General features: G+C 40.3%; 1 protein-coding gene across 1 annotated transcript; it reads right to left on the minus strand.

Moving 5' to 3' along the window:
• Positions 1–3: 3 nt before the first annotated feature.
• LOC144656000 (uncharacterized) lies at positions 4–10966 on the minus strand. The gene is made up of 4 exons (XM_078516211.1): positions 10522–10966; positions 2302–3812; positions 1606–1708; positions 4–1012 (listed from the first exon to the last, which is right to left on the minus strand). Exons 1-4 carry the CDS (start codon positions 10844–10846, stop codon positions 585–587), a joined length of 2367 nt encoding a protein of 788 aa, XP_078372337.1. The 5' UTR covers positions 10847–10966; the 3' UTR covers positions 4–584.
• Positions 10967–13652: the final 2686 nt, after the last annotated feature.

The following is a 13652-nucleotide window of genomic DNA, read 5'->3' on the forward strand; positions in this document are numbered from 1 at the left end:
TGCTGTCATTAATTCATTTTATTATTTCTCTCCGAAATTATTATAATAAGAATCGTTAATATGTTTTTGTCCTTCTCAGAGCTCATTTTAGCCCTCCAGTCGCTTGCGTCTCGGACCTAAATGAGCCTGAGTCGGGCCAAAAACATTTTCACGTCTAAGAACATCAACTCTATTGTTATAATATACGAGCACCGAAATAAAGTGATCAATTCTTGTCGCTAGTGATCGTTTTTTTTTTTTCACTTTCCAAATGATGAGGCAATCGCTACCTTCTTAAAGCTATCTTTGTCATTCTCGTCCCTCTTAGCCTGCAGAGCCTGGGGCACGACGAACGAGTGGCTCTGGGGACACATGATTTGATCAGTTGGCTACGGCTTCAACAAAGAAAATTTAATTTAACAAATTAAAATCATTTTGCTGTAAGGGATTTTAATACGGTTAATATGATTGGCGAGATTTAAATTCTCTTTGTTAAAAATTTAGTTAATGAAATCATGTGTCTCCAGAGCCACTTGTTTATCGTGCCCCAGGTTCTGCCGGCTAAGAGAGACAAGCGCCTCTTGGGACAAGTATGCTATCTTTGTCTAATCTTTGTAACTCAGTCTCGCAACCACATCTGTTATTTTGTTCAGTGTGTCGGTGGTGATCTTATGCTGAGGGCCTAAAAGATCTTTCTGGATCTCCAGCGCTCTTTCAAGCTGCTCCAAAGCCGATTGGAATTCTCCACGAATGACTAAAACGTCGCCAAGAAAGACGTGCGAGCGAGCAGTATCCTGATGGAATCCTAACAGTCTCTTTCTTAACTCAAGAGCTTCTCGGAAATACATTTCAGCCTGGTCAGCGTACCCTTGTTCTGAGCTTCCAGTCGCGAGGGCCTTGTACGAGTCAGCGATGTAGTGCACGATGGACGCAGTCCAGGGGTGGTCGCCAAGCTCCTCTTTGTAAACTGGCAGAGTGTTCATTTTCCAGATTTCGATTGCTGTCTTATGGTCGCCACAAAGCCGATAGCTGTCTGATGGAATTGTAAAGAAGTTAGTTATAAAATAGTAGTACGCAACGTAACAAAGCCCACACAAAGAAGAAGGGAGTTTTTAGTCATATTTTTTATGAAAATTTAGTGAGACCCTGGCGGAATTATTAAAATTGTAGGCAAAATCTTTGATCAACCTTTTTTGACTTCACACTATCTGCAGTTCACGAACACATGAATTTCTCGTCAAGTGCATGACTCGACAATGATTTTTCGAAGATAATCTAATTTCCCGCAAAGATTTTTGAAAATTGTGAACGTTTCCAATCAGGCTTTTCTGAAAAATTCTAAAGATCATCGAGAAATTGCAGAAGATTGCCAAAAGAGATACGAACATGTTTCAATTTTATACCAACAACGTTTTTTTAGTTTCAGCCAGTGAGCAATAGTGACCTTGCCGATAACTTCACAAGTAAAAATATGGTCATTTTTTTTAAATTTTATTAATACCTTATTTCTCAGTGGTGAAAACCCTTCAAAGGCTATGCATGCCAGGTACAGGTTTAAATTTATACCGTGCACCTCTTTAAAAACTATCCGACAAAAATCAGTTACCAAGTGATATCTACACTTACTTCCAAGATCACAGTAACCAGCGGCGACATACAATGGAACTCTCAGATCTTCTCTCATAGCGATCCCCTGTTTGATAAACGCACGTCCCTTCTCTTCTTTTCCCTACAAAACAAAGAATTATTAAGTATTAGATTCTCAACAATGATCCATTTTCCGAATAGTTGATGGCATGTGTTTGTTTCCTTTTACTGTTGACGAAAGAAGCATAGCAAAAGCGCCCATTTGTAGGCAGACCAAGTGTGGATTAATGATGTATTTAAAATGTTTATTTTTTTGAAACCAGAGTGAAGCTTTACACAGAAACAACAAGGTGATGCTCTCTCTACCGTTTTAAGAATAGACTACATTCAGTACGAGATGCAACTATTCTCGCCACAAATAAAATAAATCTGTATAAGTAGCAGGCCCTGACAAAAGCAACTTTCTTTGAATTACCCCCTCCCCCCCCCCCCCCCTCCCCGGTACTGCACCCAGTTCTCGGTCTTAGATGTGCAAATTCGCTGGTCTCCGCTCTATTGTTTCCCCTAGCCCCTGTCATATGCAACGCCCCCCACCCCCTCCCGAACGTTCCAATTGCCAGCTCTTGTACTAATCTGATGGAAGAAATGCTTACCAAGATTTTGGGTTTTAAAATTTTCGTTCTCAATAGTCTACTTTATTTCCTAACACACAAAAGAAAAAAATACAATGGTTACCTGAAGGACGTAACACAAGCCAAGTTTGCTGATGGTGTGCGCATGCGTCTGACACTTTTGCTCCTCCTCTGGTAATGTCTTGCGGATATCATGAGCTTCCTGAAACACCTCCAGCGTTACCCGGCTGCCCTCTGGGTCGTCCTTGCTGTGAGACACGTCACAGAGCCGACGGAACCCAAGAGAGTTTAAACTCTCCGCATGTCTCTTCTTATCACCGGAAGTCATCGCAATGTCACAGCACTTCTGGTACAGTTTAGCACACTCTTCGGGTGGCGTTAAAACTTTCGCCAAGAAATCCAGCACTTCAGTGCTGTTAGCAACATCTATGGCTAATTCTTTCTGGTCTACATCGCTTGCGTCTTTCAAGCAGCACTTTAGTGCTTCCATTATATTCGGTTTTTGTTCTCGAAATGTTTGGATGGCACTCAAAGCTGAATTCTTGCTGATGAACTTTTTGCTTAGACTCTTTACCAGCTCCAGGTAATGGCCGTTGAACTTGCGCTGAGCGTCGCGTCCTACATCAACCATGTTTAAAAAGTCTCTTTCTGCTCTGCAGTAGGCTTGGACCAAGGGATGTATGTTGAACTTCTGATCGTTCGCCATTTGGAGAAGACCGCACTTGATCAGTTTTGTCTTTACCGTCTCAAGTTGGTGCTGGTCTTCAAAAAGAAATTCAATGTCCTTGGGAGAGAAAAACGCTGGGAAAACAGAGAGAACGACGAGATGTCTTATCAAGTCTTCTGAAAACTTTCTGATGAACCTTCCCAGTGCATTGTAAACCTCTGTTGCATTGGACTTGAGGAGTCTTATGGGGTTCTCTCTGAGTTCTTGGATTAAAACTTCGGGGTTAAAATAATTATTAATCAGACAAGCACAGTTGATGAGAAGCAGGGGTATACCACCACAAAGCTCACCAAGTTCTTTAACATGCTCGTCGCTGCAACTTGCAACCAATTGCCAAAGTAATTTAGTAGATGAGTCCACGCGTAAAGGCTTTAGATGAACTTTGTGTATGTCTGGTGAATCAAAGCCTACATCTTCCCGAGTAGTGATTATTAACTGAACTTTTGGTGCGTACTTCACCAGCCATTCAGCAAAGTCATCAAAGTTCTTTCCTTGTACGTCTTCTGTGTTGTCGAGTACAATAACAGTGTCTTCTTGGAGTTCCGATAGTTTGCGCTTCGCCTGCGATACCAGATCGACGCTTACGGACCAGCGCCGACTACTTAAATGATCTAAGATTTCACCACAGATATCGATCAGCCTGTCCTGCCTTTCGACGTATATAACGTTCAGGCAATCTTCTCTCTGCAACAACTGGCTTGCACGAATTGTAACTTGCGTCTTGCCCATTCCCGGCGGAGAAACGACGACCACCATGCGAGATGAATCTGTCCGCAGTTTCTTTATGACGTCATCCACGTCTGCATCCCTTCCTATGAAGTGTTTTGTTAGACAGGGAAGTATTCCAAGTTTACCCACTCCGGGTGAACATGGTGAGCCTGGCAGGACTGAAATGAAAACACGAGCAAAACGCAGATTTATTAAAGGGCTGAATGTTGAAGGACCTGGTAGTAAGTAGGCCCCTATAGCGTAAAAAATGAGTTTGTTATAACCCGGGCAGAACTGTAGGTCGAATAGATGAGTGGGTGAAGGGGTGGTAAAGGATTGGGCGTTGGAATATTTTATAAAACTTCGTAGTCCCGGCATATTTTGGTGATTTTTGAAATATTACTCCCGGCGTTTATCCCAAATACCCCCTGCACCTAACTTTTCTGTCTTTTTCTGTACACAGGCTACAGTTAACCCCTCTCCCCTACTTCTGGTGAAAAGTCAACCCATCTCCCTCTACCTCCCATTCTTTCACTCCCTCCCTGCCAAATTAAAAAAAATGCAACTGGCCCAGTTGTGGGATACGACTGGCTCGAGCTGCGACGCTGAAGATATTAGATATTAGATATTAGTAATCAGAGATTAGGGGAAGTGCGTTCGACCTACAGATAAAATAGACCCAAGGTAGGCAGGCTATGGCAAAAAAAAAAGAGATGGTCGGCCTACTAGTAGTATGCCTTATACCAAAGTTAGTTACTATGCTTAAGAGTGTGCCCGTGAGAGAACAGGGCAGAACCAGGTAACAGGTGATACAGCTCATATCACCGATTTCGCCCAAACTTAGCATAAATGTTGGGTATGGTGAGCTATTTACTGTGACAAAACATCAGCTCAAAATATTTTATTCCCTTCAAGATATGGCACCTTTTGCAAAAATGGCCATTTTTCACTAATTTATGCATATTTAATTAGATGACTTTGATTGACCAGTTCCACAAGAAAAAAAGACTTCTGAAAATAAAATTCACTGCACTATATTCTGTGGTTATTAGGCTTTAAGTACAATAATTCACTTCAACCGTCTGATTTGATTTCTTCTCCTCAAACGGTCTTTTGGAAGGTACAAATTTCGTACTATTGGAAATAGCCTTTAACTAGTGCCCAATATCTCCCATGAGCAACAACTTATATACATTATTCTTACATGGGTAATGAAATCCATCTCTAAACTTCACAAAAATGCCACAAAATGTCTGGGGACTTCAATATTTTATTAGTATTGAGGAACTAAACACACGTAACTTAACGATTTCTTGCTATTTCATCAAAATTCACCGAAACACAGAAGCCATTTATTTGCCTCAATTTGACATAAAATCGGTACAAAATAGCTAATCAAGCATAAATCTATAGATAACAATCAAAATATTGGCGAAGAAAAGGCAGTTAGGACATTTTTCGGAGTGTTTTCAGAGCCGATATAATTCAGCAATGTTGTGATAGCAAATGTAAAAATAGCAGCGAAAGATTTTCTTCAAAAGCTCGCTCAATTCAACATTTAGGCACATCAAAGTTAAGAAACAAGAAAGTAATACTACATACATGCCACTTATCGACACACAGATGCTTTCTTTTGAAGAATTTGTTCTTCCTCGCTGCACTTCGATCCTTCGATCGATCTCAATTGACATGTACTGTTGCTTTGAGGCGCTATGAACTTAGCCAATACATCGTGGTTCATTCTTCGTGAAAGGTGTGAACAGGTTGTCAATAAAGTCATTCAAAGAGCTGTTCAAAGTTCACGGAAGGACACTTTTCTCAGCCAGTTCGCATGAAATAAATTTAACTGGAAAATAAACAGCCGCCATGTTGAATTTCTACCTTTGAGCCTGCGGTTTCAGTCAGCGGTACGGTCGTTCACTGGGCATCACGCGTCCATCACGCGTGACCACAGGCGCGATCATTTGCTTTTCCTCTGCGAGTGTTCGTTGGATGCGTTTGTGATGAAAATGAGAATATTTTCAAATTGTCGTAGGGAAAACTATTTCCTCCGCTACAGCTTGACGTGTTTACCGCAATGTGACGCTGAACAAACTCTAGGGTGCTTACCATTTGTTGGAGAGAACCGGTTGGAATTGAAAGGCTTCTTTCCAAAATTAGCAAACTAACCGAAATAGATGTCGCTTACCATTTGTAGCTCAGTTTCCTGTTATTTCTTTCCGAAGGATGGGAGACTAGAACTGGGAAACCTTACAAGTGGTAAGAAAATTTCTGACGTTCCGTCAATTTCCGAAGAGATTTTCCAGAAAAAATGCTGTTCCATTTGACTTTCACCGAAACAGAGTTCTTGATTTTTATGTTCAACGGTCGGCATGCACGGCAAACAAATCAAAATAATTGTTAATGTTCCAAAATGACGCTAAATGGCGGTATAAAACTGCTCCGACGTCTCGGCAATACTGCCTTTTTTGGGGTGGCACCCTGAAGAAGGCAGTATTGCCGAAACGTCGGAGCAGTTTTATACCGCCATTTAGCGTCATTTTGGAACATAAACAATTATTTTTAGCATAAAAGACGCTACACAGTTAAACAAATCAAAATGTCAACGTCTCCCAGTTACTTTCCAGACATTTGTATTTTTTATTGCTTGCTCAAATTCCCCTCCCCTGGCGGAAATAGTGATTAATACCGCGCATAACGATTACATTTTTTGACCAAATTCCCCTACCCCCGGGGCATAAATGGGAAAAAATGAATAACTCAGCAAAATTGGAGAATAACGTTTACCACGGGATAAATCACTATCCGGTGGATAGCGAGGTAGGTTTTGTAATCGTAGCAGGTGGTCTTTCTTGCGCAAGTGCTTTAGTTGGGGGAGCGTCTGTGCTGAACTGAACAAAGTATTCACGTACGAAATGCCTTTAGCGACGCAGTCTATATGGCGCAGCAAATATATACATATATCTATAAAGGTGTGAATGTAGAGAGAGAAAACAACAAAAAATAAAACGGGTTTCCCTCGCGTTGACCTCGAATAAGACAGAAGACTACCTGTGCTGGTTGAAACATTAGCTAAAATTTAAGTTTTGCCGTCTTGCGTAGTCCTAGTCTTGCAATAAATTTGTTTAGTGTTAATGCGGGGTTTAAGCTCTTTACAAAAGTCTGCATTCGCGTCTTTGTAACTCACATAGCCACTTAAATTGAGTCGGTGATGAAGAAAATTATCATTTGAAGCCGCAATTCGTCACTTGCAATGTGCGCATTCAGGAGGAAAAATTTGTCCCCATAAAAGCCCTTTTCTAAAACAAAACTGCAGTAATGACGTTTATCGGTAAATGGACAGATGGAGAACTTTGTGGGATCCCGAAAAAGAGAGTGGGTACAAATTCAGTCTCCTAGCTGCCAAAGTGTAATATAATATAGACGATTTGAACAGAAGGAATAGATGTCGTACACAGGCCAGGCTGACAACCCGACCGCCATTTCTTCGAATTTCCATATTCACCCCCTCCCCCACCTCCCAAAAAGACAGAAACAACAAAAAAACAATAAACATACTAGTTTTAACCTGATATAAGATGGAAAAAACTTTCTCTGATTATTTAATGGTTTCCGACATTTCAGAGCTCAATTTCAGAGCATCAAAACCGATTGCATCGCATACATTACACTGCATCCAGTGTATTTCTCATCAACTATTTATCAAAAAAATTCAATGGAGAAGTTGAAAAAAATTCTCACTTTTACAAGAAACGCAGACTACTTATAAGGCTAAGATCAAGCCCCGGTTGTTCAGAAGGTAGAAACGCATCCGCTACTTATTCCAACGAAAACAAACATTTGCGGAGGAAAAGCAAATGAACACGCGTGTGTATAGCTATGTATAGCTGTGTTAAGCTATGTATAGGTGTGTATAGCTGTGTAGGGCTAGGCTATGTATCCCCTCTATGAATATCCCTATATAGGATTTAGTCAAACAACTATATGATGACTACACTACGTACTTGCCCCAGTGAACGGCCGTACCGCTGACTGAAACGGAAATGCAACATGGCGGCTGTTTATTTTCCAGTTAAATTTATTTCATTCAAACTGGCTGAGAGAAGTGTCCTTCCGTGAACTTTGAACAGCTCTTTGAATGACTTTATTGACAACCCGTTTACACCTTTCACGAAGAATGAACCACGATGTATTGGCTAAGTTCATAGCGCCTCAAAGCAACAGTACATGTCAATTGAGATCGATCGAAGGATCGAAGTGCAGCGAGGAAGAACAAATTCTTCAAAAGAAAGCATCTGTGTGTCGATAAGTGGCATGTATGTAGTATTACTTTCTTGTTTCTTAACTTTGATGTGCCTAAATGTTGAATTGAGCGAGCTTTTGAAGAAAATCTTTCGCTGCTATTTTTACATTTGCTATCACAACATTGCTGAATTATATCGGCTCTGAAAACGCTCCGAAAAATGTCCTAACTGCCTTTTCTTCGCCAATATTTTGATTGTTATCTATAGATTTATGCTTGATTAGCTATTTTGTACCGATTTTATGCCAAATTGAGGCAAATAAATGGCTTCTGTGTTTCGGTGAATTTTGATGCAATAGCAAGAAATCGTTAAGTCACGTGTGTTTAGTTCCTCAATACTAATAAAATATTGAAGTCCCCAGACATTTTGTGGCATTTTTGTGAAGTTTAGAGATGGATTTCATTACCCATGTAAGAATAATGTATATAAGTTGTTGCTCATGGGAGATATTGGCCACTAGTTAAAGGCTATTTCCAACAGTACGAAATTTGTACCTTCCAAAAGACCGTTTGAGGAGAAGAAATCAAATCAGACTGTTGAAGTGAATTATTGTACTTAAAGCCTAATAACCACAGAATATAATGCAGTGAATTTTATTTTCAGAAAACTTTTTTTCTTGTGGAACTGGTCAATCAAAGTCAGCTAATTAAATATGCATAAATTAGTGAAAAATGGCCATTTTTGCAAAAGGTGCCATAACTTGAAGGGAATAAAATATTTTAAGCTGATGTTTTGTCACAGTAAATAGCTCACCATACCCAGCATTTATGCTAAGTCTGGGCGAAATCGGTGATATGAGCTGTATCACGTGTTGCCTGGTCCTCGTATGGACACACTCTTAAACCTCACTAAACGCGAGGAGGATACGTGTGAGAAAGTTTGTGTGACGAGCCAAAAAAAAAAAACATAGAATGATTGAAATATTATGTACACAAAACTAATTATTTATTTCACTTGACTTGTTATCGTTTGGCACTAAACGAGATTAAAACTTCCACAAACTTCTGGAAACAGTTTCATTTCGATTTGAAATTCCACAAAGTACTTAAAAATACAGACATAATCCATACAGTGATCCATTACACGCATGCTGAACATTCAATATACAACGATTTTCTCGTCAAAACGTCTCAGTGTTTCTAGGAATGACGATTTATCACAAATTAAATTCAAAGAAATGATAAAACAATTTTGATCCGCATTTTACCCACTCTCGATGCATGTAATTCTAACAATTTGTTGTTTTGGGCAAGATATAATTGCAGGAAAACCTACGAACGAACTCTGTACGAAACTACGCATCGACTTACTCGATTTCCACTCTTTTTATGACGTTCGGTGACTGAAGACAACCCTGCTACCTTGGATGATAACCTTATAATGTTTCAATGACATTTTCGGCAAAACTACAATTTTGGCCACACGTTTTTAGCCCTTTTTTCAAGCAAAATAATGTTTTTAAGCTCAGTTTGGGGCGCCATCTTGTTCCCGGCCGAGATTTGCCCCTGCAAAATTCAAATGGGGGGCCCAATCTGGTGTCCTTACATCTGCGAGCGCAAGCGGCTCGATCCATTAACAGTACACAGGCATACCAACTCAAAAGACAGGACGCAAAAACAAAATTAGGCTTGCGCTCTCCTTCGTCGAATGCACTTAGTCAATAATTACAAAAATAAAATAGTGACACCTAAAAAGCTCGTGTTCGGTGTTCTTGATGTGATCATTTTTTTATTAACATGAGATAAAAAAACAAAATATTTACAGTGTGTCTTACAGTGAGCATTATTTAAAATAATCAACCCTTGAATTTATCGCCTTTTTGATGTAAAAAATAAAATAATCGATAATATAGTGATTTTATTTTGTTTTTGTTTTTGTTTGTTTTTGTTTTGTTTTTTATGTGGATTTTATAGTGGGAAACTAAATTGGTTCACCAGATTATAAGTCTCTTACAACCCTAAAGTCTGTCGAATCTACATCAGAACTTCATTCTCCCATTTTGCATGACACATAAATGATGGGAAAATAAATGGCGTGACTTAGCGTGACATCACAGACTGGATACAGACACACGCTAGACGGCAATTAATTATTTTAATGCACACAAACATGCACTACTGAATCAAACAATGCGAATTGAAGCCAATTTTTAAGCTTCTTCGCTCTGATTATTTTAGCCTTTGCGTTGGATGTAACTTTCTCTGTTTAAATACGTTCTAAAGTGTCTTAAATTCTAGGAAAAACCACACGAAGCGCTTTCGATTTTCGATTGAGCCTGGCACAAACATCGTGGCGTTTAGTACCGCGAAATCTACTATTGCAATAAATTTATTTCACTGGCAGTATTTACCTCGAAAAGCCGGGTTTTTTTACCAGTTCGACTTTACATAACAGATGTAAAATGTGAAATAAAACTGACTGGTGACTGTGGGTTGTAAATAACACAGGACAGTCGGGGTCTTCTGATCGCGCGCCCGATCAATGACAAACTGAGTTCACGATTACGCGAGTAACAGTATTCACAATAATTTGGTCACCTAAAAGGTTGTATTCACAATAGATATCAAACATGGTAAATTCTTACCTCTGTCCCTGATCATATCGGCCAGTTGTTTTTTCCCGACAGTGTCCAAAAGCCATACCAAGTACGAGACATCTTCCGGCCAAATTTTTCCACTTTCTCGGAGGAAATGTACAAACCGCCGTGGTTCGCTGATTCGATCAAGCCGTCCTCTCGGTAAATTGTTGTTTGGTTCCAAGCACAGAAATTTCATGTCTTTAAGTTCTTCTTCCGTTATTTCGTCAGCAATGGTGACCAAGAAAGCGTTGAATTCTTCGTAAGTTGAAACAGTTTGTAATCGATTCAACGCCATGCTTGCCGATCGATCAACCAGAACGCGTTTTCGCATCCTTTATGTATGTTTTCGGGAACAATGGGTACTCAATATTCATAAGTATCTCTCAGAATTGAATTCGAAGCAATGCACGCTTTGCATTGTATCTCGCGTCGTTGTCAATAAAACTACACGTAGTCTGTCTATTGCTCAGCGTATTAAATTGCAAGTTGGCATTATTAGGAGTGCCAATTAATAACATGTATGATATTTCATTCAGTCACGCAAAGTGCTAATACTTTCGTTTCCAGATCCCTTTTTTCGAGAAGCCCGCGTGTTGCCGAAACCAATCCCCTCCCGAGCGGAAGAGAACAGGAGACGAGAACACTCTCGTTTTTACCTCATGGTGTGCTATGAGGTATACGGATGGAAGTCAATTGCGCTCACTCACTCCATTTTAAGTAATTTATGCATTAAATGTAAATGCAACACGTTTTCCCCTACCACCCGTACTGCGTTGTTTCGCGTCACGTAATCTCATGTATATTCGCATCCCGGGGGGGGGGGGGGTACTTGACCTAAGTTTAGGTATAGGGGTGCCGCTGGAGGTTTGAAACCCTGACCCTGTTTAGGACAATAAAAACTTAAAATGCCTACCCTGTGTAGGACAACACCCCCTATTCTAAGACCCTATTTAGGACAAAGGACAACATCAACAATCATTTACGCTTTATGGTGATTGCGTCCCATACGCGATGTTTGAAGCATTGAAATGCAAAAACGCCTATCCGGCCGAATAAAATAATGCTTTTTATTGAAGCGAAAGCGAAAACAATGTAAATACATGGACGACAGTCTTGCAGCCATACCCTGTCTAGGACAGCTTCAGGCCCTGTTTAGGACAGAGGAGCTTGAAATTATATACCCTGTTCAGGACCGGAGGAGTCAAAAACCATACCCTATCCAGCGGCACGTCCCCGTATAGGCCATATAGGGGAGTGCCCCCCCGGGATTCGCATTTCATCTTTTTCAGGCGAGTATAAACACAAAGTGGTCGGACGCATCTTTCTCTCAATTTTTTTTTTCTGCTGCTCAAAATTAACGCTTGTTGTTGCCACAGGGCGCAGAGGATGTCAAGTTTGTCCGCACTTCAAAATTTTACCGTGCAAAGCGATCTTCTTAGCGATCTTGTAAGCGTACGTGATCTAGCGCCGTCATGCGATCTTCACAAATCTTACCCGCATGACCTCCTCTGACAGCTTTTTCACCAGACACCACAGGCAGACCACCCTATGTGTTCGTGGTTAATAATTGTTGACATAAGGTCATGTTGAAATCAATGGCGCATATAGAAGATATATAGAGAAACATTACGTCGGCTTCGATTTACTACAAAATATAAAATTTACTCTAAATGATTCAATAAAAGTTAAGATGAAATGCTGAATGTGTCTTGTGTCGTGTTTTTTTGCCGCCCCGAGCCCTTTAAGACGTTTATTTTGCAAGATCATTTAGCGACCGTTAGAAGAGAGAGAGTGTGTAACCGGAAGTTATTTCACACGGAGTAGAGAGCCAATTTGGAGCTTTGAGCTTTAAAATGTTTAATCTATACACATGGGACAAAGGGAGAAAGAAGAGCCAAATTTGAACTTTGTGTATATTGAAATATTTGATTGAAATCGTGGCGCTTGTCAAACGTTATCCGATCTTTTTGTTCAGGCGACGGTCAGAGTGCTGGTATCCTGTTGCGCTTGGCCTTGCCGCAGGCAAAAAGACACAGCTTTGCATGAATTCGAATGAACCTTCTTTGCTAAACTCGGTTCTGTCGGAAAGCTTCGCTCTCCGTCCGTTGCCCTTCGGGCAACAAACGAACGGAAACCCGCTGCGATTACGAAACAGACTATTAAATGAGTTTCCCGCTCGCTTAACCGTCGCGTAAACAAAAAGATCGGATAACGTATGACAAGCACTACAAAATAGATCAAACATTTTAATATTTACAATGGTGGAATTTGGCTCCTCTGCTCCCTGTGTCCGGCATAGTCAATCGAACACGGTAAAAAATTTTGAAGTGCGGACAAATTTTTCTCCTCTGAGCCACTCAGAAGCATATTAACTATGCTTCTGCGCAACTCCAATGAAAAAAAAAATTCAAAGGCGAATGAAGTGAGATTGTTATATTATTGAATGTTTATTTGGGAAAAATTTACTAAGGTCAGCGGTACTTCATCGAATTACCATGAGGTTGCTCGAAGAGATTTAATTTCTCGGGGTAGGTACTCCCCGCTATAAGCTATATGATAAGAAATTTGAATTAGAAGCGCTGAAACTCTAAGTTTTTTTTTTTTTTTAGAAAAAATCAGTCTTATTCAACTGGGGAATAAATATTTTCCCAACAAAGAATATTTAGTTTTTAATTTTGGGTAACACGAATAGACGAGGCAAGTGCCTCATGTTGGCTCTTGCTAGTTGCGGCCTGGGTATTAATAGTTTTTGTTGTAGTTGTTTCACGATGTTTTTACAGTTTCAAAACGACCGAGGCTCCACCCGCAGGGCAAGTCAGGCTGGAGACAGAGGTATACAGATTTCACGAGCTGGAGTAAAGAAAAGAGAACGTAGGAAAACTGTCATTTAGTTATTTTTAAAGGCCTTTCAGACTATCTTAAACAGACGCACCTAATGGTTGATTGATGTGGCTATGGAAGGGTTACCGTGAAGGGGGTAACTATATCTTTCTTTTTCTGGCGTCTTTTTTTAACCTTTTCCCCGGTTTTCTTGCGGAGCCGGTGTAAAGGATTGTTGTGGACCCTGACAAAAAGCCCCCTCCCCCCTCCCATTATTCTCGCCGTTTTTCATCAGGGACATTTATCTCCAAACAAGT

The sequence above is a fragment of the Oculina patagonica genome, chromosome 1 (assembly GCF_052425735.1).
Source record: "Oculina patagonica isolate OP01 chromosome 1, crgOcupat, whole genome shotgun sequence".
Taxonomy (NCBI): Eukaryota; Metazoa; Cnidaria; class Anthozoa; order Scleractinia; family Oculinidae; genus Oculina; species Oculina patagonica.

What these genes read in the sequence shown, in the direction of transcription:
- LOC144656000 (XM_078516211.1), bottom strand. Translation starts at nt 10,846, where the DNA reads ATGCGAAAACGCGTTCTGGTTGATCGATCGGCAAGCATGGCGTTGAAT. An exon ending in CGATATGATCAGGGACAGAG is followed by an intron (nt 3,813 to 10,521) that starts GTAAGAATTTAC and finishes TTTTCATTTCAG; the next exon opens with TCCTGCCAGGCTCACCATGT. An exon ending in GCTTGTGTTACGTCCTTCAG is followed by an intron (nt 1,709 to 2,301) that starts GTAACCATTGTA and finishes TTTGTTTTGTAG; the next exon opens with GGAAAAGAAGAGAAGGGACG.